At 38.1% G+C, this 26,193-nt stretch overlaps 1 protein-coding gene across 1 annotated transcript in view; it reads right to left on the reverse strand.

The window, feature by feature from the left end:
* The window catches only part of CFAP206 (cilia and flagella associated protein 206), a 34,002-nt gene that overhangs the window by 4,442 nt on the left and 3,367 nt on the right, over positions 1 to 26,193 (reverse strand). The window contains exons 3-12 of the mRNA XM_049695636.1: positions 25,441 to 25,524; positions 22,473 to 22,563; positions 19,896 to 20,084; positions 18,951 to 19,109; positions 17,663 to 17,871; positions 10,388 to 10,507; positions 9,043 to 9,241; positions 6,810 to 6,950; positions 3,744 to 3,937; positions 1,633 to 1,776 (exon numbers count right to left, since the gene is read on the reverse strand). Coding sequence (XP_049551593.1) covers positions 1,633 to 1,776; positions 3,744 to 3,937; positions 6,810 to 6,950; positions 9,043 to 9,241; positions 10,388 to 10,507; positions 17,663 to 17,871; positions 18,951 to 19,109; positions 19,896 to 20,084; positions 22,473 to 22,563; positions 25,441 to 25,524 — 1,530 coding nt within the window. The remainder of the gene's footprint in view (positions 1 to 1,632; positions 1,777 to 3,743; positions 3,938 to 6,809; positions 6,951 to 9,042; positions 9,242 to 10,387; positions 10,508 to 17,662; positions 17,872 to 18,950; positions 19,110 to 19,895; positions 20,085 to 22,472; positions 22,564 to 25,440; positions 25,525 to 26,193) is intronic.

The following is a 26,193-nucleotide window of genomic DNA, read 5'->3' on the forward strand; positions in this document are numbered from 1 at the left end:
AACCTTCCTCATCTTGAGAAATCAGGGGACTGAAAAGCTGCCACCAGAGAGGGTGGCAAGGGAAATGATGTGGTTAGTGAAAAGAGAGACTGAATATACAAACGGACCTAGGTTGGACCTTATATGATAACAGAACTCGAACCCAAACCTCTGCAGCAACCAGTCTTGGAAGCCAAACCACAACCTCGGTAGCTGTAGCAATCAGCTCAGAAGAGCAGAACAGCCCTATTTTTTTTTTTCCTGCTGTCTCCCCTTCCATCTCTGGTCCAACTAGAGAAAGCCAAATATGCTCACTAAACCAATCACAAAAGATACCCCCCCATCGCCCGCTGCTAGTTAGCCCGTCTCCAGTTTCCCCTGTCAACATCCTCCAATCAGAGGAATACCTGAAGCCTTCCCCTTTTTCACTATAAAACTTTCTCACTCCTCTCCCCAACTTTGAGTCTCTGCCAAACACAAGTGATGGTGACTGGCTCCCTTGATATAGCAAGCTTCGAATAAATAGCCTCTGTTCTCATTTGAGTAGTCTTCCTTTATTTCCACACCTGATTTCCGTTAAAGAGCTGGATAAAATACACTGAGAAAAGGCTACAGTTATAAAAAGAGTTTGTTCCTTCACACTATAAATATTTGTTGTTTAAAATGACCAGATACTGTCAAAAGGAAGAGTGGGGGGAATTCCACTGAGTCAGATAGCGATGAGAGTTTCAAAGAAGGCTTCAAGGGTAGGTACCTACTGTGATTAAGATGACTGCGAATCAGAAGGACAAGTGAGACGTCTGGAGAGAACAAGTTGACAATAAGAGGGGACTGTATCTGTGCTATAACAGCAGTAACATTCTGCTCCTCAAAAAAAAGTCAAAGAAAGAGAAGGGTATGCTTTAAATGATTAGAGGAAGCTGCAGGGCTTTAAATACTAGCACCTTATAGGTTAGCACAATTAATTAAAACTATTATATACATCAGTAGAGAGACAGAGTAGAGATTGAGAAAAGGAGATAGAGAGAAAGATAGCAACTATCATTGTTCTAGTTACTGGCTGATATAATTTGAGAGCAGTTTCATGCTTCTGTATTTCTATATATGCTTAAAACTAGAAGATAGGGACTTCCCTGGTGGCGCAGTGGTTAAGAATCCACCTGCCAATGCAGGGGACACGGGTTCGATCCCTGGTCCGGGAAGATTCCCACATGTCTCGGAGCAACTAAGCCCGTGCGCCACAACTACTGAGCCCACGTGCCACAACTACTGAGTCCGTGTGTCACAACTACTGAAGCCCACATGCCTAGAGACCGTGCTCCGCAACAGGAGAAGCCACCACAATGAGAAGCCCTTGCACTGTAACAAAGAGTGGGCCCCACTCACTGCAACTAGAGAAAGCCCACGCGCAGCAACAAAGACCAAATGCAGCCAAAAATAAATAAATAAACTAATTAAAAAAAAAAACCTAGAAGATAATCTTACAATGTAAAGCTGGAAAATTATAAATTATACTAATTATTTTTATTTTAGCAAAAAAAACTGTGTACAACTCACTATTTTATATAAATAATTTAGCTTACCAACTCTATAAGTAACAACATATTAAAATTCCCCAACCTATAAATAATTTTAGAAAATATTGTTACAAACCAATTTTATAGCTTTTCTTCTTAATTCCCATTCATTCCACTCATATGATCTCACAATTGTTGGTGGCAATAAATGTGTATCCGTCTGTGTGCTACTTTCACACTTTGCAATTGGTTTTATATAATGTTTGTCAACCTCTTTCATCTAAAGAAGTGGAGTTTTGTAATTAATATTTGTAAAAAATAAACATTATTTACAGATAACTAAAATATTTAGCTAAAACTGACAAAATATTAGGAAAACAACATGAAACATACTTGTAAATACCAGCAAAATTTAAAAAAGTTCATAATTAGCGAGCCAAATGTAATTACTTTTGATTATGTATTTCCCAGGCATTATGAATTTGTGCCTGATTTTTTGAACTTAATGTAAGAGGTGTATTTTGGAAGGAGAAAACCTAACATCACTCATCCCAAGTCAAATGTCCCTCTCCAATGTTCACAGTGGGGAGCATAAGTGAATACCTTATTGGAAATGGATAGAAGTTTAGAATAGCTATTAAAGATTACGTATACATCACATTTGTTTAAAGTATCAGAACATCTTTAGAAGATAGCTTAAACTCAAGCTCTGCGTACATAGCAGATTATTATCTCTTTTAGTGGAATATATTCATCTTTCTGCCAAAGCACCCAGAAGCTCACTATTAAAATATTAAGTATTCAGTGATTCCAGGCGAAACAAGTTATGATTATGCTGGAAATGAAGTTGCTAGAGCGGGTGGCAGAGGTTTAAGAAACTCAAGTCCTAGTAAAGAGGAGGGGCAAGAGATGAACTTCTTTCCCCAAATCAAGAAACAGATGATTACTGAACGCTTACCATTGAGCATAAGATATAATTTTTGCCTTCAAAATGATCTTATGATATACTTAGGTAGGTAAAAAGATGCTGAAAAGATAATTTACAATATTATGCAAGTAAATGGCAAGAAAAAATAATGAATACAGCATTGAAATATGAAGAAAGAATACTCACTTCCATAGGTATTAAAGGTCAGTGAAGGATTAAATACACAGGATTAAGTGCACAGAAAGGGAAAAACAAGACCAGATATGTAGAGGAAAACTGTTCTTTAACAGACAAGTATCTACATACAGGACACCTTCCTGGTTATCTGCTTCTAGCCTTTCATTGTCTTTGTGCTATCTTAAAAGGGCAGCTGGAGCATCACATCAACAGACTGGCAGTGTGGTATGAGAACAAGAGTGCCAGCAGCTGCCCCCTTCTGACCTAGTTGTCCTTGGCTGGATGTCAGTCTTCTTGCCCAAGTGTTCAGACCATCCTCTGTTCCTCACTGTCACCAGCCCCATCGTCCTCTTATCAGTCACTGCTGGGATCCCTGCCAACCTGGTCAGTCGTATCCACACCCACCTGCTTCACTGTCAAAATGTTGATAAATAAAACAAACACAAACCATTTATAAACCATGTATTGCGGGGTTTTAGTTTAGTGAGTTTAAAAGAGGTAAATTAAACAAGAGAAGATGACAGAAAGAGCAATTAAAATGTGAACAGTACAAATGAGAGACAAAGAGGAAGAAAACAAGGATACACAGTGGTAGAATGTGAGCCCTGTGCAGGCAGGGATTGCTACCTGCTTTGTTCCCTGTGCCCAGAATCATGCCTGGTGACAGCAAGCGGCTCAGTAAGTGTCTGCTGAATGAATTAAGGAATCAGCACACACACACACACAGAAACACACCTTCAGATCCATTTTGTGGCCTTTCAGACTACTGCAATTTAAACCTGTTAAATTATTTTACAGTTCTGAGCCTAAGTTACCACCTATGTTATCTGTGCTAAGCTCCTTCCATTTTAGATAAGGAAATACTGTAGTTCCAATTATTTATCTAAATGTAGTCTTGCTCTCTCAGATTTTTCCAGTCTAATTCATCAATTTAACTCCTTGTCCTGTTTTCATTTATTCTTTGTGGATTTCCTTAGTTTCCATCTTCAGATGTGAACCCCTTTCAGATAACCTGTAAAGGCCCTCATTCTGACCCTGTCTCTTGCCTGGACTTGGGGGACCATTCTACAGCAAAACGTAACTTTTTTTTATTAACTACACTTTTAAATGTCATGAATTCTTAAAATGCCAACCCTGCTTACCTGAGAATTTGGAATAAGGGTTTCAAACTGTTGATGAAGTTCCAGTAGCTGAATCAATTCTGCATTTTTTTTGGCTTTTTCTCTAATTTTATCAATGTAATTTTCAGGATTTTCTGCAAATGAATATGCAGCATCTCTGGTATTGAAAGTGTAATACTTTTCTTTATGTTTCAAAATTCCAATTGCTGGATTTCCTGAAAATTAAGAAAAGGAATTGAATTCGATATGAAATACTGAGACTTCCCTGGTGGCGCAGTGGATAAGACTCTGTGCTCCCAATGCAGGGGGCCTGGGTTTGGTCCCTGGTTGGGGAACTAGATCCCGCATGCATGCCACAACTAAGAGTTTGCATGCCAAAACTAAGGAGCCCTGGAGCCGCAACTAAGACCTGGTGCAACCAAATAAATAAATAAATATATTGTTAAAAAAAGATATGAAATACTGATTCTATGTTTATAATACATTCGTAGAACCATTCCCTATACATTCTATTTTTAACATATCACTTATGTCTTTATTAGCTAAAATGTTACAACTAGCAATTTTAAGTTATATTTTGTTAAATTATATTTTACATAAAATTCAAATGAAATTTATTTTATACATTTTAAATTATTTTATTTTATTTTATTTTTTGGCCACACCATGCAGCATGCAGGATCTTAGTTCCCCGACCAGGGATCAAACCTGTGCCCCCTGCACTGGGAGCATGGAATCTTAACCACTGGACCACCAGGAAATCCCATATTTTTAAATTTTAAATTATGATTTTGTCTAAAAATATTTCACTATCCAGATATAAGTTGTTTAAAAATCTTTTATGAGAAGCCACTTAATCATCTAGCAGGTTTTTCAAATCTCCTTCAACTAAACTAACTACTAGAAGCACAGTTTTTAAAATAATTCTGTAAGAACTACAAAAATGAAACATCTGTTCCAAAATGTACATTTGCATGTTAGAAAGTATCTCCCACTATGAAAAGATACTACATAAAATATGGGTTATAAGTATCCACAGTTTGTGGGAATTATATAGGAAACGGTAACACTGTCTTATTTATTTATTCTTTCACTTATTCAACGAATATTTACTGACCCTGTTCTTGGCACTGAGGATACAGAGAAAAGAAATGAATCAATATACCATAGCCCAGACAGTGATCAGTGCTACAGAAAACAAGTAAGCAAAGCAGGTTAAACACATAATAAAAGGAAGAAGGGCGAGATTGACATTTTAAGTTGGGTGATCAGAGAAGGCTGAATAAGATGAGGGAGCAAGATATGTAGCTGTGGGGGAATAGAGCTGTCCAAGTAGAGGGAATAGCAAGTGCAAAAGATTCGAGGTGAAAATGAGCTCGGAATGTTCGAGAACAGCAAGAAGGCCAGTGGGGCTAGAGCAGTGCACAAGGGAACGAGAGGTGAGCAGTAAAGTCAGTGATGTCATCTGAAAAGGACCCTGCCTGGTAAGCCCCAGCATTACCCGGGGACTCAAGCCCTGTGGCCTGCAGTTCCAAGGAAGGAGGGATTCTCACGGGATTCCTCCGAGGCAGTGCAGGTGGCTGGTGCCCAGGAAATATTGTAGCACGTAGAAATAAAGTCTCCAGGCTAGCTGATTCTGAGAGGATTCTAAACGCAAAGCCCCTCAAGCCCTTCTACTTTTTTTCTCTTTCTCCCCCTTTCTTAGAATCATAGTTGGTAGGAGCTGGAAGGGACCAAACAGACCTCCTAGTTGGTCCTTCTTTTCCTGACGTGGAAGCTGAGGTCCACAAAAGACAAGAGATTTGCTGAAAGTTACTCTGTTTACTAATGGAACAACGGGGACTAGAACCCAGGCTCTCCCAGGACTTCCCTGGTGGTCCAGCAGTTCAGACTCCGCACTCCCAGTGCAGGGCGCCCGGGTTCATCCCTGGCCAGGGAACTAGATCCTACATGTGTGCTGCAACTAAGAGTTCGCATGCGCAACTAAGAAGCCCACATGCCACAACGAAAAAAAAAAAGATTCCTCATGCCGCAACTAAGACCCAGCACAGCCAAAAATAAACAATAAATAAATATTAAAAAAGAAAAATAAACCAGGCTCTCCCAATCTTGGCCCATAGCTTTTCCAACCACATCATGCTACCTCTGTGTCACCCCAAATCCATGTTTCTGTGTTTGTGTCTCTCATGACTCCCTTCCCTTCTTATTTGTGGAGGCAGAGAGAGAGAGATTTGGGGTGGGGGGGAGCGAAGGGAAGGAAAAAAAAGAGAAGGGGAGAAAGAAATCATCTCCATTCTATTGCTTTTTACTTCTTCACAGCTCTTGATTGTTTTCTCCTGTCAGTGACCCTCACAGGACCTCAGAATACTATTCTCTCAGTTCTCCCAAGGTAAACCTTTTATTACTCGCATAATGAAAAAATCTCTACCATAAAAAAAAAAATGAGTCAATGTGTATGTTCTCTAGCCTGTATACACACAATCCCAATAATTCTTTGTAATAATTCTATTACCAATTCACATGGTACTTTTTGGATAATAATTTATTTCATCTCAATTTCTGATTTACTCTTTAGAGAAGTTCTAGTAATATATACATCATAAAAAATTGTACTTGATAAAATACTGGCCATGTCCTTATACAGAAATCCTGATCTGTGTTAACGGAATATAACCATAAAGTGACAAAGAATATTGTTTAATAAACATATCAGTCAAACTGTTGCGCTTTCAAGTAATCACTTTGGAAGATGATCTATTTTAGGAATGCCACGTAACACTTCTGAAATCCTTCATCGACATATGAGTCATCCCCCTTTTATGATGCTGTAGCATCCATATTTCATTATATACACATTCCATCACTTATCGCTTGTATTGTAATTTCTTGTTTATGTCAGTCTATCGGGTTATGCTGCGAGCACTTCAAAGATAAATATTGCATTTAGGTCATCTTTGTAGCTCCTTTCCTAGTTCACCATTAGAGTCCATAAAATTTTACAAAGTGAGTGAGTGAGTGACAATGAGGACACATCATTTAAAGAAAAAAATTGGAGAAGGGAGGACAGTATTATTTCCAATGATATACCTGGAAGAAGAAGACCATCTGTTGTAGCAAATGTGTAAGCACAAAATCCTCGATACTGAATCAACAATTTATCAAAATTGGCTGTTGTTTCTGGGAAAAGCCATTCTAGTTTTCTGAAATCCGCCGGATTTACTCTCTCTTCTAAAATGAAAAGGAGCACAAGAAAAACCACATTCAGTGGGAAGAGTAAACCACCCAGGAAACGAGCAGAAGAGACCGGCTACTATGTGACTAAAACAGAGATGAATTAACCTCGTTCAAGACAGTGTAGCTCTTAATAATAGGCGAGGTGGCAAAATACTTTGAATGTGATGCTTATATACTAGGACTGTCAGTTCTTTAAACAACTGAGAATGTTCTGAGCAGAAAGAGTCAAGGAAACATCTCTTAGTAATTTTGGTAACAGAGGATATACTTTTCTATTCTTCACACTTCTAAAAAGTCTTCCTAGTTTTGCCGATTTTTTTTACGCAAATAAAAACGCGAATTAATAAAACATTGATCCCCGAGGTTCTTACTTTTGCAGTGCTACCTACACTTCTGTTTCTGGCTCTGTAGCCAAACAGCAGACACTACAAGTGACCCCGTGGCTACAGCTGGAAGTAAATGCATACTTTGGAGAAAACAGACCTTCTTCACTCTTTTTTCCTGATATGCCTGAACGCCTCAAACGGTGATGAGATGTGGTGAGGATAGCTAGTGGGAAGCAGCCACATAGCACAGGGAGATCAGCTCGGTGCTTTGTGACCGCCTGGAGGGGTGGGATAGGGAGGGTGGGAGGGAGGGAGACGCAAGAGGGAAGAGATATGGGAACATATGTATAACTGATTCACTTTGTTATAAAGCAGAAACAAACACACCATTGTAAAGCAATTGTACTTCAATAAAGATGTAAAAAAAAAAAAAAAAGAACATTGGGTCTCCCAATTCCCTGGAGCAGTAACGTGATAAACTGTGTTCTAGTGAATAAAAACGTTTGACTTATAGTAGGAAATGGCACGTCTTGCCAATATAGTTGAGTTTAATACCTACTGCTGAAGTGACTTTAATTTTTCAGTTTCATTTAGTATTTGCACAGATATGCTGTTTTAACAAAATGAAAAAGTAGGAAAAACTAACTGGAAGGATGTTTTTGAGTCTCTCTGATTTCATTTTCAGATTTTATGTATTCTAATAATTTAAGAATGCAAATTACCACTACGTTTTTTTTTCACATCTTTATTGGGGTATAATTGCTTTACTAAGTTGTGTTTGTTTCTGCTGTACAACAAATTGAATCAGCTATATGTATACATATATCCCCATATCCTCTCCCTCTTGCATCTCCCTCCCACCCTCCCTATCCCACCCCTCTAGGTGGTCACAAAGCACCGAGCTGATCTCCCTGTGCTATGCAGCTGCTTCCCACTAGCTATCTATTTTACATTTGGTAGTGTATATATGTCCATGCCATTCTCTCATTTCGTCCCAGCTTCCCCCTCCCCCTCCCCCCACCCCCATGTCCTCAAGTCCGTTCTCTACATCTGCATCTTTATTCCTTCCCTGCCACTGGGTTATTTTTTGCCTTTACACAACCAGAATGTGAAAAGGAAATTTGGAGAGTCAATGATCTAATTTCACTTTCTGGATAAACTTTCTTTTTAGGCAACAATTCAAATCCCAGACTCTGTTTTGACATTTCTCATGAATTTTGAGTTGTCTTTAATAAGACAGCAGGGACTAAACAAGTAAAAGGAAGTTTATTGATAAAAACAGCCTTTCTATAAGAATCAATGCATCTCTTAAAGGCCCTAAAATAAGCTCAATTTTATAGGGATAACATTTATTGATTTATAAATTTCAACCTGAATCTGGGGTACATACATGGCAAATAGCATTCCAAAGACATGGAGCTTTGTTTGCAACAAATATAGCAAGGATTAATATCCTTTTCTACTACAAACCGATAGTAAAATCACTAAGACTACAATAGAAACCTATAAGCACAGGAAATCATTGTTAACCAAAACACTAACAATAACGCTAGGAATGGTTATTGCTGGATAGCAAACTCTTCAGTTTATATATTTTCTGTTTTCCATATTCTCTATAATGAACATTAGCAGTCTTACAATCAAGAAAGATATTCAAAACTTTATCAGAAAGATACACCTGAAAATTTTAAAACAAAAGAGTGAGTTTATTCTAGAGGTAATTTTAAGAGGAAGAGGAAATAATGCATGATTTCTGTTACCAATGTGCTCTTTCATTCTACACGCATCAGTTTTCACAGTCACTCCATCAAGAAGAGCTTGCATCACTTTCTCAGGAAAGAACAGTTCATGAGTCCCCAGAAATGGCTCAAGATGAGTAGATAAATTACTGAGGATGCTAATCAAAACAGCTTCATCCTGAAAGCTAGTCCACAGATTGGAAAGGGCAATGAAGATGGGCTGAGGAAGAGACAAAAATTTTCAAAATGTCACTGTTTAATAAAATTACAAATCACTCTACTCTTAAAAATAAGTACAAATTTTTGTTTGTAAAGAGATTAATTCTCCCGTAAGACAAGTAAAAGTCTCATGAAATTAGATGACAGGATCTCAGTAGAAATTGGACTCATAAATTATGAGAAAATAAACTTGTATATCAAAGCATTTTATTTTGGTATGATTGCCAGTAATAGTTTACTCAAAAAAGCCAAATACACATGATCACCTAAAAAACATTCATGGACGCTTCACCTCAAAAGGTCTAGGGGAAAACAGCTTCTTTTTTTAAAAAAAGCTAAATATGACTCATTATAATTAGATTTATCTGGCTCAGTTACAATTCAAAAGAACTTGGAAAGTCTAGGGATACATCTTGGGCCATTTCTTTTTTTTTTTTGGGGGGGGGCCATTTCTTGTGAGCTTATAAGTTAAAGATTTTGTGTCAGTGACATAAAGTATTTTTTATTCATATTAAAGGTCACTGACTTACACAACAAATAAAAAATTAATCAGGCCCTGGCCCTACTTATAAGTGAAACAACTTAGCCTTTTGTTTCCAGGCTTTTAAAGTCAAATGTTGGGAATGATTACAGAAAATGATCAGAGACTCAAAATGCTCTATAAAATACTGCACGTACATCTTGTACTTCTTTGGGGCTCCCAGATTTGCCCATAGGGTGGTACAGATAATCAGAAAGTCAGAATAAGTGCAGGCCTGGTAAACAAAGTGATTTTATCTGTCTTTTCAGAAAGGTCACAAGTTACATCACCTCTGTGCTGAAGGCAATTTCTTAACCAGCTACTGTAAAAACGTTTTCAACACTGCACTATGGATTATTTTTGCTGCCACAGATAATACTGTTATTATGGTTATTATAATATATATCTGCACTCCGCTGAGTAGCAATGGCCTACCAAGGGAATCCAACTTATAACATCCTGGTTATATGATTATTACTACAAAATAACCAAAAACAACAGGATCACCTCATATAAAGCTAATATTATATTTTTAGTAATTAAATAAAATTACTTCTGATCCAACTTTACAGGACTTAAAAGTACATTCACTTTTAAACAAGGTCAAAGTGGATGACAAATGCTTACAAAGACTTGTGATGTTGGGACAGCCGTCTTTGATTTTACAGTAAATTGTAATTGTTCCAGTTGGGCTCCTAACTGCTTTATCATCATTTCCACTTCTTGAGCACAAGTAATTATATCCGACTGTGAAGACAACATAATTGGCATTCATTATTTTTATAATTTTACTACAAACATTATGTATGTTTTAAGCCCTACCTGCTCCCCACATCTCCTGAAAGTAAGCTCAGTAAGAGCAAGGATTCTGCTCTCCATGGTATCCCCAACACGAAGAACAGAACTGGCACGTGGATGGCACTCCAGAAACATTTGTTGAATGGATGAATCTTTTGAAATACAATGGCTATAATTTTTCTCAAATGTATACAGGTATTCTTCGATATTCAGTATAATTGCATTCCCGAGCAGTGGATCCTCTAACACAGTTTTCTAGAACTGTTATTTTCCTATTCCTCAAAGATAAAATTCATGAGGTATTCCTTTGAAAACTACTTTGATACCCAGATTTTTAAAAATTGCTTTCAAGAATGCAGAAAATGTTAAAAATCACAGCATTGAAAGAAAAACAATATATTTCTCATACAACCATAGCAATCTGAAAATAAGGTGCTAAATGCTGAATCTGAAATAATTACTAACATTTATTCTTATTATGTGCTAAGCACCATATTAAATACTTGTTAAGTACAAAAAGAGGTAAGTACAAATAAGAAAACCAAGGTACAGAAAGGTAAGTAAATTGCCCAAGAATACACAGCTAATGAGGGGCAGAATCATGGTTCTACACCAGATCGTCTGAGCCCAGGGCTCTTATTCTAAGATGTGACCAGAAATGGCAGTGGTATGGGGTTATTAGCACAGTGTTAAAGAGTAACAATTACATGAAGAGAAAAAAACTGCATTTGAATTCTCAGATATCTGTAACCTAACTATATGTTTTACTAGACTATTTTTAAATGACAAAAAATTATTACTTCATAAGAAATATCAAATATCATCATTGTATTTCAACTAATGAATTTTTTTATTCACAATGTAATGTGCATCCTGTTTCAATTTTACCCATACTACTCTAAGCATCTCCCCTCCTCTTGCCTCATTCTCCCATTATTTCTTTAAAATAAAATTTATAATAATAACTTACATATTGTTTATCCTATCTAATAAGTCTCTTCTCTGCCCCTCAGAGTTTTTCCCCTTGATCGCTAGTTTTCTTTAGGAATCAAATATGAAAATGCAGTCCTTAAAGTCTTTAGATTTGTACACAATCAACAAGAAACGGAAATAATTCTGCATATGTTCTCCAAAGTAAAAGTTACATTCAATACATAACACTTCTTTCAAAACTATAAGTAAAGATACTCCAGACCTACTCCCCTAAGCTATGCTTGCAGGCTCCATTCACAGATTAGGCACACAGAACTTCTTGATTTTTCCTGATAGTGTCCTAGAACAATCCCTGTTTACATTTTACCAAAAAGAACTTTCCAACTAAAAATTCTACATGGACATTTTTCCAAAGAAGACATCCAGAAGGCCAACACGTACACAAAAAATTGCTCAACATCTCTAATCATCAGGAAAATGAAAATCAAAACCACAATGAGATATCACTTCGCATCTGACAGAATGGCTACTATCAAAATGACGAGAAATAACAGGCGTTGGCAAAGATGTGGGGATAAAAAGGGAACACACGTGCACTGTTGGTGGGAATGTAACTTCGGTGCTGCCACTATGGAAAAAGTAGGGAGGTTCCTCAAAAAAATAAAAATAGAACCACCACATCACCCAACAATTCCATTTCTGGGAATGTGTCTGAAGCAAACAAAAACACTAACTCAAGAAGATTTATGTGCCCCCATGTTCACTGCAGCATTATTTACAAGGAGTCCTGCCATTTGCAGCAACAACAGTGAAACTTGAGGGAATTTTACTAAGTGAAGTAAGTCAGACAAAGACAAATATCATATGATCTCACTTATATGTGGAAACTTTTTTAAAATTTTTATTTATTCTTTTTTTAAAGATTTATTTTTTATTTATTTATTTATTTTTGGCTGCATCAGGTCTTAGTTGCGGCACGTGGGGTCTTCGCTGAGGCACGCGGGATCTTTTGTTGTGGCGTGCAGTCTTCTCTCTTCTCTCTAATTGTGGCGTGCGGGTTTTCTCTTCTCTAGTTGTGGCACATGGGCTGGGCGGGTGGGCTCTGTAGTTGTGGTGTGCGGGCTCCAGGGCGTGGGGGCTCTGTCGTTTGTGGCACATGGGCTCTCTAGTCAAGGCGCACAGTAGTTGTGGCATGGGGGCCTCAGTTGCTCCGTGGCATGTGGGATCTTAGTTCCCTGAGCAGGGATCGAACCCGTGTCCCCTGCATTGCAAGGCGGATTCTTTACCACTGGACCACCAGGGAAGTCCCTGGAATCTTTTTTTTTAATTGAAGTACAGTTGATTTACAATGTTGTGTTAGTTTCTGATGTATAGCAAAGTGATTCAGTCATACATATAAAAGTTTTTCAGGTTCTTTTCCATTATAGGTTATTACAAGGTATTGAATATAATTCCCCGTGCTATACACAACAGGACCTTACTGCTATATGTGGAAACTTAAAAAAAACAAAACTGAGCTCATAGGGCTCCCCTGGTGGTGCAGTGGTTGAGAATCTGCCTGCCAATGCAGGGACACGGGTTTGAGCCCTGGTGTGGGAGGATCCCACATGCCGCGGAGCAACTAGGCCCGTGAGCCACAACTACTGAGCCTGCACGTCTGGAGTTTGTGCTCCACAACAAGAGAGGCCGCGACAGTGAGAGGCCAGCGCACCGCGATGAAGAGTGGCCCCTGCTTGCCGCAACTAGAGAAAGCCCTCACACAGAAACGAAGACCCAACACAGCCAAAAATAAAATAAATAAACAAAAATTTAAAAAATAATAACTGAGCTCATAGATACAGAGAACAGATTGGTAGTTGCCACAGGTAGGGGAGGGGGATGGGAGTGGGCAAAATGGGTGAAGGTGGTCAAAAGGTACAAACTTCCACTTATAAGACACATAAGCCGTGGGTATGTAATGTACAGCATGGTGACTATCACTGGTTAACAATACTGTATTGTACAACTGAAAGTTGGTAAGAGAGTAGATCTTAACAGTTCTCATCACAAGGAAAAAAAATGTAATGATATGTGGCGAAGAATTTAACTAGATTTATTGTGGCCATCATTTTGTAATATATACATATATGGAATCATTATGCTATACATCTGAAACTAATATAATCTTGCATGTCAATTGCATCTCAATAAAAAAGCTAGTTTCACTTAGCACTATCCTTGATGATGCAGTAAAATGTATTAATTTGACTGAATTTTGACCTTTAAGTGCACAGCTTTTTAATAATCAGTGTGATCAAACAGAAAGTATATATAAAACACTTCTATTGCATATTAAAACACATGGTTCTCTTATATGACTGGATTGCAAGCTGAAATAGCCTTTTTTCCCCTCCAGTAGAACAGCATTTTTACTTGAAAGAACTGGCAGACAAACTATGGTTTTTGAGCCTTAGCTATTGGAAGATATTTTCTTGAGAGTGAATGAAATGAGTCTGTCACTTCAGGAAAACGATAGTTTTTGTTACCAATGATAAAATTCACATCTTGAAAAGCCTGTATCTGCCACCACGAACTTGACAGCATCCTAACACAAAGATATTTCTAATGAGATTGTTGGAGAAAAAAAATAAGAATAAAGTCGCTTCAACTTTCTTATCATAATGCAGTCCAAAAAATGCTTGGAGAAAGCATGTGAACCTAGCATTCTTCTTCCTCTCCCTCACTTTTTAATTTATAAGTTTTTCATACTTTCTTCCATGGACATTTTTCAACAAGTCTAAAACAAGCACAAATTCCACCTAACTGTTATCTTACTTGCATTATCAGAAAAATCAAGAAGTCCTGTATAATCTATGCCATGAAAGGGCCCTGCAGACAGAGCTTGGGGGGAGGAAGTGTACAAAAGTCTTGACTTACATATTTTAAGAAATGTTGTGTGTCACGCGACATTTACTTGCACGATAACAATAAGTGGTTTTCTCTCTATGGTGACTGCCCTGCTCTTCAAAAGCCCACAGAGGATGGAATTCTGTTCTCTCAGCTAAGACAGTCAACAAGACTGCAATCATCCCTCCCTTTTCTCTTCCAGAGTATTTGATTTGTTCACTGCAGCAGATAAAGTCCTGATCAAAAAACAATAACTCACTATCTTACCCAAACTATAACTGGATTTTTCAAATGTCTACGTAAACTGAATGTAGCATTGGCAAAAGAAAAATTTTGCATCAAAATCAATACTTCCAAAAAGCATATTAATATCTGTTCAAATAATGTGACTTTAAAAAAGAGTATTCATAGATTTCATACCCAGGAAAAGGTTTCAGCTAAACATAAACTGATGTATTTTATAACCTAGTGATAATATTGATTAAACTGTATCCATTCTGTAACAATTAACCTTAACTGTAACTAAGGTAGATTGATGGGGGAGGTTGGATAGCTAAAAACTATCATATCCTTGTCAGCCATAAAAAAGAATGAAATTTTGCCATCTGCAACAGCATGGATGGACTTAGAAGGTATCATGCTTAGTAAAATAAGTCACACAGAGAAAGACAAGTACTGTATGTTGCCACTTATACGTGGAATCTACAAAATAAAACAAAGTAGTGAATATTAAAAAAAGAAGCAGACTCACAGATATAGAGAAAAAATGAGTGTTTACCATTGGAAAGAGGGGAGGGGGGAAGGGCATGATAAGGGTAGGGGATTAAGAGGTACAAACTACTATGTATAAAATAAATAAGCTACAAGGATATATTGTACAGCACAGGGAATGTAGACAATATTCTATAATAACTATAAATGAAGTATAATCTATAAAATTTTGAATGACTACGTCGTACACCTGAAACTAATACAACATTATAAATCAAGTATATCTCAATAAAAACAACAACAACAAAAAGAAACACTGATTAACCAGCAAAAAAGTCAGAAGGTTAAGAAAACTCATCCTGACCCTGACTGAAAGGAGTATGAGACAGTCATAAAGAGTGTTAAGATCAGAATGTGAACTTTCTAATAACACGAGCAACAGAAGGCTTGGAAATGAGATACTGTCCAGAAAAATAAGAGGTCTTCAGCTTGTGCCCCTACTGAGATGAAATCAGAGCTGTTCTGCTAATGCCCCGATGATGATGATGGTAATAAACACTGTCATCATCATCATCATCATCATCTGTTTACTAAGCTCTCACTGTCTGCAAGCACTGTTCTACCTTATTTACCTAGTGGAGACTATCAATGACCCCTTTTTACAAACGTGGGAACTAAGGCACAGAGAGGTCAAGCAACTTGGTCAAGGACACAGATTTCGTAAGTGGCAAAGTTGGGATTAGAACCCACGCAGTCTGGCTGCAGGACCCACACTTATCACTTCTACACTCTAAACCGTCCCTCTAGCTCTGAGAGTAAGAACTCCAATGAGAATATAAGACTGTCAGTTAGTTGGCTGAATATGTTTCATGAGTGAAAGCTGTGAGAAAATGCTACATAATGAACAATGTCCTCTACAACATCCTTACAGCATGTGTGACAGTTTCCCAAAGTCCTTTCTTATAATATCCCTTCTGGACATAAATCACAAAAGTAAATGTGAGATTCTGCTCCTGTGGACCTGTATGCACTCAAGATAAACTGACCGTGAAATCCTCTTAGTATCTTACTAGTTACATAAGGCTGCTAGCCACAAGTCAGTGTTAGGGGAACATGTACCCTAAAGAATGATTTGGTTTCAAATGGTTGATTTAGAGTCCTCCCTTCTGAAGGCAATTAGATAGTAGGTCAGCTGTGAGGACCACTCCTATTTTGTTGCAATGCAGTCATGTCTTCTGGATGTGATCTTTCTATTCTCTGTAGCAGAGGTAAGGAGAGAAGACAGATTGAGTGCAGCCAAAAGTGGTAGTGAGTCATTAAGACACAAGTGAAAATGAAGAGAGGGCAGAATACAGCTTGTTCTATCCCTCAAGACATTAGTATTCACTTGTACAAAAGACAGTTCCACTGATCCTGTGGTCTTATGGTGTTTGGAAAATAGAGGCTGTGTGAAGGTAAACAGTGACCAGGGGGATGGATGTGCTAATTAATTCAGTAGGAGAATACTTTCACAATATGTATGTATATCAGATCATCACACTGTACACTTTAAATATCCTACAACTTTGTCAATTATACCTCAACACAGCTAGGGGAAAAAAACAGAAACAAAACAGTAACTGGTGGAAACATAGCTTGCTGCCATGACATAGTTAACAAACTGTGTTCCCTGGAATCTTAGGGTGGCTTGGGGATGCTCCTTGGTGAAAAGGTCCTCCAATCCTTTCATCTAGATACTTGCTTTATACTTTTAGGATTTTGAATAAGGTTCCATCTGAAACGGCTCTGCTGCTTTAAAAAGAAGTTTAAAATCACTACTTCATATTTTCCAGCTCTCTGGGGATAGTGCTTGGCTTGTTCATTAGATCTAAAAACACCAGAAATAAAAATCTTCTCTACCAATTTTTACAATTAGAACAAATAATTACATAAAAGTTCTTTGAGTGCCAACAACCTGCCAAACTATATGTTAGACACTTGCTCTGAATGAAGGCAAACAATGCAGCATTGCTTATATATATATACACATACCTGCTTAACTACGGCAACCATGCAACAATCATATTACCGAGGAACAAAGAGAATCAACTACCCAAAATCCATTCCTGCCAACACATCTTCATTAATATCAACATCCAACTTTCCCATTTCTATTTTAGTTCTTGATCCTACAGATGCGATATATACTGAGCAGTTATTAAGGTTGCCTTCTTTATCAACGACCTGGTTCTATCTTTTGTTTTCACCCCATAATATATAAAGAGGTAGCAATAAACAACAAGGTCCTACTGTATAGCACAGGGAACTATATTCAATATCCTATGATACACCATAATAGAAAAGAATACAAAAGAAGAATGTGTGTGTTATGTGTATATATATATATATCTCAATCACTTTGCTGTACAGCAGAAATTAACACAATATTGTAAATCAACTCTACTTTAAAAAAAAATCTTTGTCTAACCAGTGGGTTTTTAAAAATTAAACTAAATATTTAATTCAAAGCAAAGAATATATATACAAAGAGGCTGAATTCTGTGGGAAAGACCAGCTCTTATGGCATTAACTCACCAAAATGATCTGAAGGAAGAACTCATATTGTCGCACGTTATATAGTGCTTCTTTTAACATATAGGGCTGAAGTTCTTGACTCAAGAGTGGGTTCTCTGCTACTTTCTCGAGGATGGCTGTGTAGCGGTATGCCTGGTCCTGGACCACCTCAAGTTGGGAATCAACATGCTGAGTGGTGGCTGGGATTGCTTCCTGTAGAATAGCTGGCACTGGTTTGAGAGGTATAATAAGAGAGACATGAGGCAATCTAAAAAGATTCAGAAGAAAAAGCCTAGAAGATGGTCATATTTAAACATTAGGTTGAGTTAGTTTTTTTCCTCAACCAAATTAACAATAAGGAGGCATATTCAAAAAACAAGAAGACATTGCCAGAATAATAACCAAAAGTTAAAGCAGATCAGCTTTTGCTACTAAAATATAGGAGATGCTAAAGAATAGACAGGCATTGGTGTTATGTGCTGTATTAACTATGTGCCTCTAGAAAAGCCCCTGTATCTCTCCTTCTGTGTATCTTCTTTACTACTGGTAAAAAAGAAAATAGAAGTGTACCACTTAAGAAACTCACTGGGATACTGGGATACTGAAAAATAACAGAATTGTCTAGCAAGACAGGAAACTTTATGAAGAATGGGAATTGACTTTTTAGAACAGTTTTTAAATTGCAAAAAAAACTACCTTATTGTACTAGATCAGTGATCTGGTAAAAAGACACTAACACCTTCTCAGTGGGCCTACGTGTGTACCAAATGCATAAGGAAGTTACTTCTACTGGTAGGTCTTTGAGTAAGTATTTCAATGAGTACTTTCAAACTTACAGATAATGAATGCATTAAGTATATAACAGCATAGTAGAGGCTCCTGCATTTACAGACTTGCAGATGTCTCCTCTTGGACCATTTCATTCCATTAACCACATCAACAATGGTTTGCTTTTCAGGGTGATTTTTATTTTTTAAATCACTGAATTTTATTCCCTTTTGGTTATTTGACTTGGAGTAAAGAACACAAAGCCCCACTGACCTGGGGAGGCTGGCCTCCAGAAGCCCCTCTCAATCCTTTTACTGATTCATGCTCCCATATTAGCTTCATGGTACATAAAATTTAAGGTCTTGCCCCAATAAAATGAAAAATTGCTATACATTATGAACAGTAGCTGTACCTAAGGTATGGTCAAAACTGCAAACCTTAAATCTAAGAATGCCAGTGGTGTACTGTGAATTATTCTCCTCTGTTCCCATTAAATTTTAAACTTACCTAACCTATAGAATTAACTTAATGATATACCTACAGTCATCAATGCCTTCTCCTCCCTTTCCACAGTCTCGGTTAAATAAACGAATTCCAGTAACAATCATGGTGAGCTCTTTCAGCTGGCGTTCTCTGTCCTTCTTAGAAAGAGTTAGAAATGTCCCAAGCTCAGCCTGAGGAAAAACACTCTGTAGGGCAGCTAAAACAGACCACAATAAAGACAACAAAATGGTAAGTAAAGATATCAGAACGTAAAAAACAAGTTCCTTTCAGCAGAAAGTTAAGGGGCTTGTCTTTATAGAGTTACTTAGATGATTCTTTAAATGTCTGATACCTGCTTCCAGAATACATGGCAAAATTTAGCATTTATCAAGAAAGCTGAGCTACTGAAAATAATGCCATTGCCTCACGTCTATTTTCATAATTAAGCATCCATCAGTAATTTTTTGGCAATGGGCATTAAAACAAGCTTTCTAATTAGGGCTCTGAGTAGGAAAAAAATGATGCTTTAAAATAATTATGGAAGAAAGCCGCAGGAAGATTAGAGATATTGCCTATTCCTTATCTTAAAGTACGAAAGTGGGCAAGTATTTCCTGAGGATAAAACAGTGCCATTTCCCATCATCCATCCTAGGTGACAGACTCAACGCCTTTCATCAGTAGGAAATCTCCTCTCCCAGCAGTCCCCGTTCCCCAATCAGCCTGGTTAATCATACTGCCAATGTTTCTGTAGTGAAACATTGTAATAGGCCCCTAGGTACCTACAGCTCTAAGAAGATTAACAATATTCACTTCCCAAAAGTGCTACTTGAGTTTTAGTGTTGATACACTGTGTAAAAAAAATCTGGAGTAAATTTTAACCTCTTATTTGTGCTAATTTTTTTCATATAAAAGAAGAAAACTTCAATCTTCAATACTTATAATTCAACATATTTTATAAGATACTATGTTCATGGATGGAATGGAAATGGTGTATATTTTTTACCTGTTGCCTCTCTGACAATCTTGATGTCTGTTGGGGACCCCAGCCCAGAGCGCAGTAACACGTAGCTGACGATCTTGCGGTAGAGGCTTTCCAGCTCTTCTCGAACACATGCTCGACTATCTGTAATTTCTCTGCTAACAGAGCTTAATCTAGACTCTATGACCCGGTGATGTTCTTCGAGAAATTCCTCTAAAATTGGCAAAGGACAATGTTCCGTATATTGATACTTAGAATTCTTCTCACATAAGAAAATAGGACCAGGGGCTTCCCTGGTGGCGCAGTGGTTAAGAATCCGCCTGCTAATGCAGGGGACACAGGTTTGAACCCTGGTCCAGGAAGATCCCACATACGGCAGAGCAACTAAGCCCGTGCGCCACAACTACTGAGCCTGCACTCTAGAGCCCACGAGTCACAACTACTGAGCCCACATGCCACAGCTACTGAAGCCCATGCTCCACAACAAGAGAAGCCACGGCAATGAGAAGCCCACGCACCACAAGGAAGAGCAGCCCCCGCCCGCCGCAACTAGAGAAAGCCTGCATGCAGCAACGAAGACCCAACACAGCCAAAATAATAATAATAAATAAAATTTTTTAAAAAAGAAAATAGGACCAGAGGAAAAAATGGCTTGGTATGGCAATTCTACTGCATGAAAACAAGTATTTTCGTAAGATGTAGTAAGCAAAAATGAACAGTGGCCAGCAAGTAACCTCAAGACAAAAATCTAGTGGGAAAGATTTACTACCGCGATTTAAACGGCATGCTTTATCAAAACACGTAAGCCTTTAAACAGACAATCCAAACGTAATAGCAGATAGGGCTAAAACCTCCTACTTAAGCAGAAAGTACACAAGACAATTTATAATATATATTATAAACACATACAGTATAAATATTGTACTATATATACTCTCTAGGTAAGTAGGTGTAGTATACCGTATGTAAACACATCTAAAATAAATATCCGTATAGGTAGTATAAATATTCCTCTTCAATTATGTGTATTTCTATTTTAGTTCTAGATAAATTTCCTTTGAATATCATTACTGTAATATGATGTTGCATCAAGAATGGTATCCCTCTCCCTTCTTCCTGTAATACAGTGAGGTTTAGGCTTAATCGTGGAAGGAGCCACAGTTCACCAGCACTATAATTCTTGCAACTAAGTCAATAAGACACCCTATAACAGGGCAATAATTAACATATCAACCATGCCCAGTTCATAGCTATAATCTTACCACAAAAACAACTCAAACTTTGAAAGTAAGAAAAATCTAAATTACATCATCAATTCCACTATTATTTATTGTTCTAAAATATTATTACTGATCAAAAAAGCAAGATATATGATTTTACACATGTAGCATAACTGAAAGGTTAATTCAGAGAGGGAAAAAAAGACAACAAAAATCACCAAATGGTTAATAATGATTGAATTACAGTGGGGCAGAGGCAATGTAGTCTACAGAGAAATTTCATTTCCTTTTTTCTCTTCTTTCCAGTTTATTTTTATTTTTTATTTTTTGCAGTACGCGGGCCTCTCACTGTTGTGGCCTCTCCCGTTGCGGAGCACAGGCTCCGGACACACAAGCTCAGTGGCCATGGCTCACGGGCCCAGCCGCTCCGCAGTATGTGGGATCTTCCCAGACCGGGGCACGAACCCGTGTCCCCTGCATCGGCAGGCAGACTCTCAACCACTGTGCCACCAGGGAAGCCCTCCAGTTTATTTTTGATGTATGTAAGAAACTATTTACATAAGGAAATATGTTCTAAGCTTAAATTTCTCATCAGTCACTTCATTTTTGGGTAAGTTACATAATTTAGGTAAGCATTATACGATAATAATATAAACCAGGAAAAATAAAATCAGCAAATTAAAAAATTTTAACTTCAGTGAGCTGGTTGCTTTAACTTAAGTTATTATGTATTAGTGGTATAATAGTCAAAACACAATAGACTTGGAAACTTTTGACACTCACAAAGGCCATTGGTGTTCTTCTCATTTAGCATCTCCAACATTATTACATTCTTCAAAGTTGGAAAAAATTTCAAAAGATAAACGAAAAAGTTAAATTGTTCTTGGTCAACCAAATGAAGCCCTTGAGAAATGGAATATTGCCTGCCATCTCAGTAAACAAAGGATGTCACAGTCATCAGCACTTGCAGCCCCCCAGTGTGAGCTGGTGAGCCCTGAGGGAACTCTGGAAGGAAAGCATACCTGCCATCTAGCAGCCATCAGACTGCAGCCACTCCCCACGGTGAGCCCTGAGGAAACTCAGGATGTGAAAACACAGGATACTGGCTCCAGATAGCTGAGGTCCATATCAGTGAGCCCAGACTCTTGCATCTTCTCATACAAAGAAAAGCCCTAATTTCCTTAATTTGGGATATCAGTTCCCTTTAATTAACAATACTGTTTTGACATTAGACTAGCTTGAAGTCCTAAAATTTCCCGCTGAATAAAACATAACAATCAACTTTTAGGTTGTGAACATTTTTTAAGTCAACACCCTTATTACCTGAAATACAATATGAATCTTCTTTAAAATGGTATCAAAATCGGTAGATATATGTTACCTCGACTTGTATAGTTCATATCAAAATAGACTTGCATCTTAATGGTGTCCAGGGAAGGATTTTTACTGTCCAATAGCCGAGTCACACAAAGCTAAAAAACAAAATCACATACATGCTTCCAGTTATATTTTCTGAAAAAATCAGAAGTGTTTTCCAAAGTTATGCTCAAAATCAAAGAGCAACATCAAAGCCATTATTTCTGATATTTATCTACCAATGACCATTTTTATTATGTTTTTTCTCATTGAGGACTTTACACTTTATAGTTTACTTAACCAACAACATTTATTAAGTAATAAGCTACTCCCCCTGAGTTAACCAATATTACCATACCCAAGTGACTAACAGTCTAGTTGGAGGCAAGGAACTTGACCTTTTGCTTAGTCTCTGCAGCCTGAATGTGGGTGAATGTGCCATGATGCTTATGCTCCTGTCTACAGCTCTTCCTGAGTCCCTTTATTACTGTTTTGGTTTTGTTTTTGTTTATTGTTTGTTTGTTTTATTTATTTTTGGCTGTGTTTGGTCTTCGTTGCTGCACGCGGGCTTTCTCTAGTTGTGGCGAGCGGGGGCTACTCTTACTTTTCTGGTGATAAGGCTTCTCGTTGCAGGGGCTTCTCTTGTTGTGGAGCACGGGCTCTAGGCGTGTGGGCTTCAGTAGTTGTGACACATGAGCTTCAGTAGTTGTGGCACATGGGCTCAGTAGTTGTGCCTCACGGGCTTTAGAGCGCAGGCTCAGTAGTTGTGGCGCACGGACTTATTTGCTCTGCGGCATGTGGGATCTTCCTGGACCAGGGCTCGAACCCGTGTCCCCTGCATTGGCAGGAGGGTTCTTAACCACTGCGCCACCAGGGAAGTCCCCTCATTACTGTTTATCTGAGCCTAACACTCTTTTTTGCTGATGATGGAGGTCATGTGCATTTTATAAAACGCTGCTGCGGCTATGCCCCCTGCTCACAGACTTTCTCTGGCTCTACCTTCTGTTTCAAAGTTTCTTCCTCTGGTCCATCTTCTCCTGTTTTTCCCCAAACATAGATGGCTCATCCCTTCTCTGCTTTGCCTCTTTAGAATAGAGGATCAACCTGAATTTTTCTTTTCTTCTCTCTTCTGCACCCCCCAAGCCCAGTCTTCCCCCATCTCACCTGTTAGACTTATATTATGTCTGCACCCAGCGGGCACATCAACACCAACCCTCAACCCAACTCCCAGGCCACCAACCCTCCTTTTCTGGGAGGAGGAAGAGGGGAAAGCAGGAGTGAGGACGGAACATTATCTTTAGGGGACCCATGCACCTGGACCCCTCCAGGTGGAGAAGTGGCGTTCCAAGCACAGACTTTACAAATGCACAGACTAGCTCATCAACATGATTTTTAATTGAGAAAAAAGAAAACAATCTTTATCACTTGAATTATTATATAAATTGACAGTTAATGTACCTGTCATATTAAAAGTATATTGAGCACAGGAAACTATATTCAATATCCTGGCATAAACCATAATGGAAAAGAATATAAAAAAGAATGTATATAAGTGTATAACTGAGTCACTTTGCTGTACAGCAGAAATTAACACAACATTGTAAATCAACTATACTTCAATAAAAAAATAAATATATTGAGCTTGATTCTTTCCAACTTGGTTGAGTTGGAGGGAGAAAAAAAAACCAAAACTCTTGAGCCATGAAAAGGAGAAAAACATTTTCTGCCCCTCCTTGATTCTCCTCCACGGCTGTCCAATCAAATTTCTGAATAACCATCAGTCATTTCCCCTATCGCTAAAAACAGGCCTTATACCACATTCTCAGATTCAGCACAGAAAGACCCAGCTCTCAGCTGCCTTAGAGAATCATGGAGTCTCTTCTGCACAGTTATTGTAACGACATATTCCCCAGCTCCAAGCTTCCAAAGCTCTTCCTGACCCTCCAGCATCTGCAGACAGACCTGCACTCCACTATGTGAACTGCTGGCTGTGCGAGAAGATGGAGATGATGAAAATTTTCTCTGCCATTTGTCTGAGCTCAGAAAATATCACGTACAAGTCTGGGAAAGCTTGTTTCAAGTCTTTTGTGTGAAGGAGGGAATTAAAATCATTAAGCCCAGGAAGAAAAAGATAAATGTTGAAATTTTAGGAAATACATTGAGGAATATCTAGAAAATAAATATTTAAGCATCTAAACCCAGTGAGTCAAACTTAAAACATATGAAAAAATTAACAATGTCTAAAGTTCCTGCCCTCTTTAGTTCTTAAAATTGCTTTTCAGGCACACCTACTTGATTCTAACGATGAATTCTTTGCTCTGGGTTCAATTTTCCCCTTAGAATTGAAAAACACAAATTACATTGTATCAATAATTATATGAATCTTAATTTAGTACTATAATTTTACAGTATATGACAAGTCAGTTAATAATGTTCTCAATGTAACATTAGATTAATAACAAGATGTCTCTGAAATACTGTGGCAGACACTGCTACCTGCCAGTATCCATACCCCTCCTTCCTTACTAACAAAGCCCCAGTTTGGATTAAGGCAAAGACTTGGTCAGCTAAAAAAGCAAAGAAAAAACAAATCAATATCCCAGGCTCACTTGCAGTATCATTCTAGTCAATAAATGCAAACAGATGGGAGGGATTCTGGGAAAGCCTGTTATTTTCCAAAAAGAAAGTGACAGACCCAACTGCACACCCATTTTGACCTTTGTCCTCTTACCTTATGCCTGCCTAGAGGTGGGAGAGCTATCTTGTGACCCTGGGGTGAAAACACATGCATGATGGTGACCCAGGAAGTCAGGAAAAATAGCCTATGTACCTCTAGACTTCGTTTTATGAGAAAAAAATAAAACTCTCATTTGTCTGCACCACGATTTGGTGGGGTTTTCTTTCACGGAGCTGAAGGCAATATTGACCAACACAAATACTACATTTAGAATTGCAAGTAATAATTCAAATTTTGAGAACTGCTGGATAATCACCTTTACAAGTTTCTGCACGTCGCCTTTCACGAGAGTTCTATCCGTGTTAAAGCCATTACTTGGGTCCAGGACAACAGCTTTCACCTGAGAGTAGGAAAGAGTCCATTCAATTTATTTCATGTTACTACAAAATTAGTTTAACAATTTTCCATTTTTTAGGTAACTTTCTCTTGACTACCCAGCTGTTGATTATTCAGCTGATTTTCTTATAACCATTAGAGGCTGAAGAAAGGGAACAATAAGCATCAAATCTGAACATGGTGTTAGAAAAAGGACATGGAGAAACAGGTTGAAAGCAATGGCTAGATTTTACATTGGGAAACTGAATATATTTATCGTATTTTTTATTGTGTATTGTTAAAACAAAAGCAAGAGTAGAAAGACTGAGGCAGGCGACAGATGGGCTCCAGGCTAGGCATTTACCCCTAGCCTCCTGTTTACATTTCATAGGGCAGCAAAAAGTGGACTTCAGGCCAGGCACTTACAGCTAGTCTCCTGTTTGCATTTCCTGAGACAGGAGTTAGATGGGCTCCAGGTTAGACATTTAAAATCAGTCTCCTATTTACTCTCCGAAATGGAAGCTACCACAGGGACAGGGTAAATAGCCAAGTTTTGTCTCTTGGGGATGCCTTAAGATAACAGTCATGGTGAGAACAAAGAGGGGCACAAACTTGTTTGAGTAAAGGATCAAGGGATCTCTGCTTCCCTCCCACCCCACCCTTGGGGCAAGGGAGTCACTAGGCGTGCGCAGAG

This window comes from Orcinus orca, chromosome 12, assembly GCF_937001465.1.
Source record: "Orcinus orca chromosome 12, mOrcOrc1.1, whole genome shotgun sequence".
NCBI classification, from domain to species: domain Eukaryota; kingdom Metazoa; phylum Chordata; class Mammalia; order Artiodactyla; family Delphinidae; genus Orcinus; species Orcinus orca.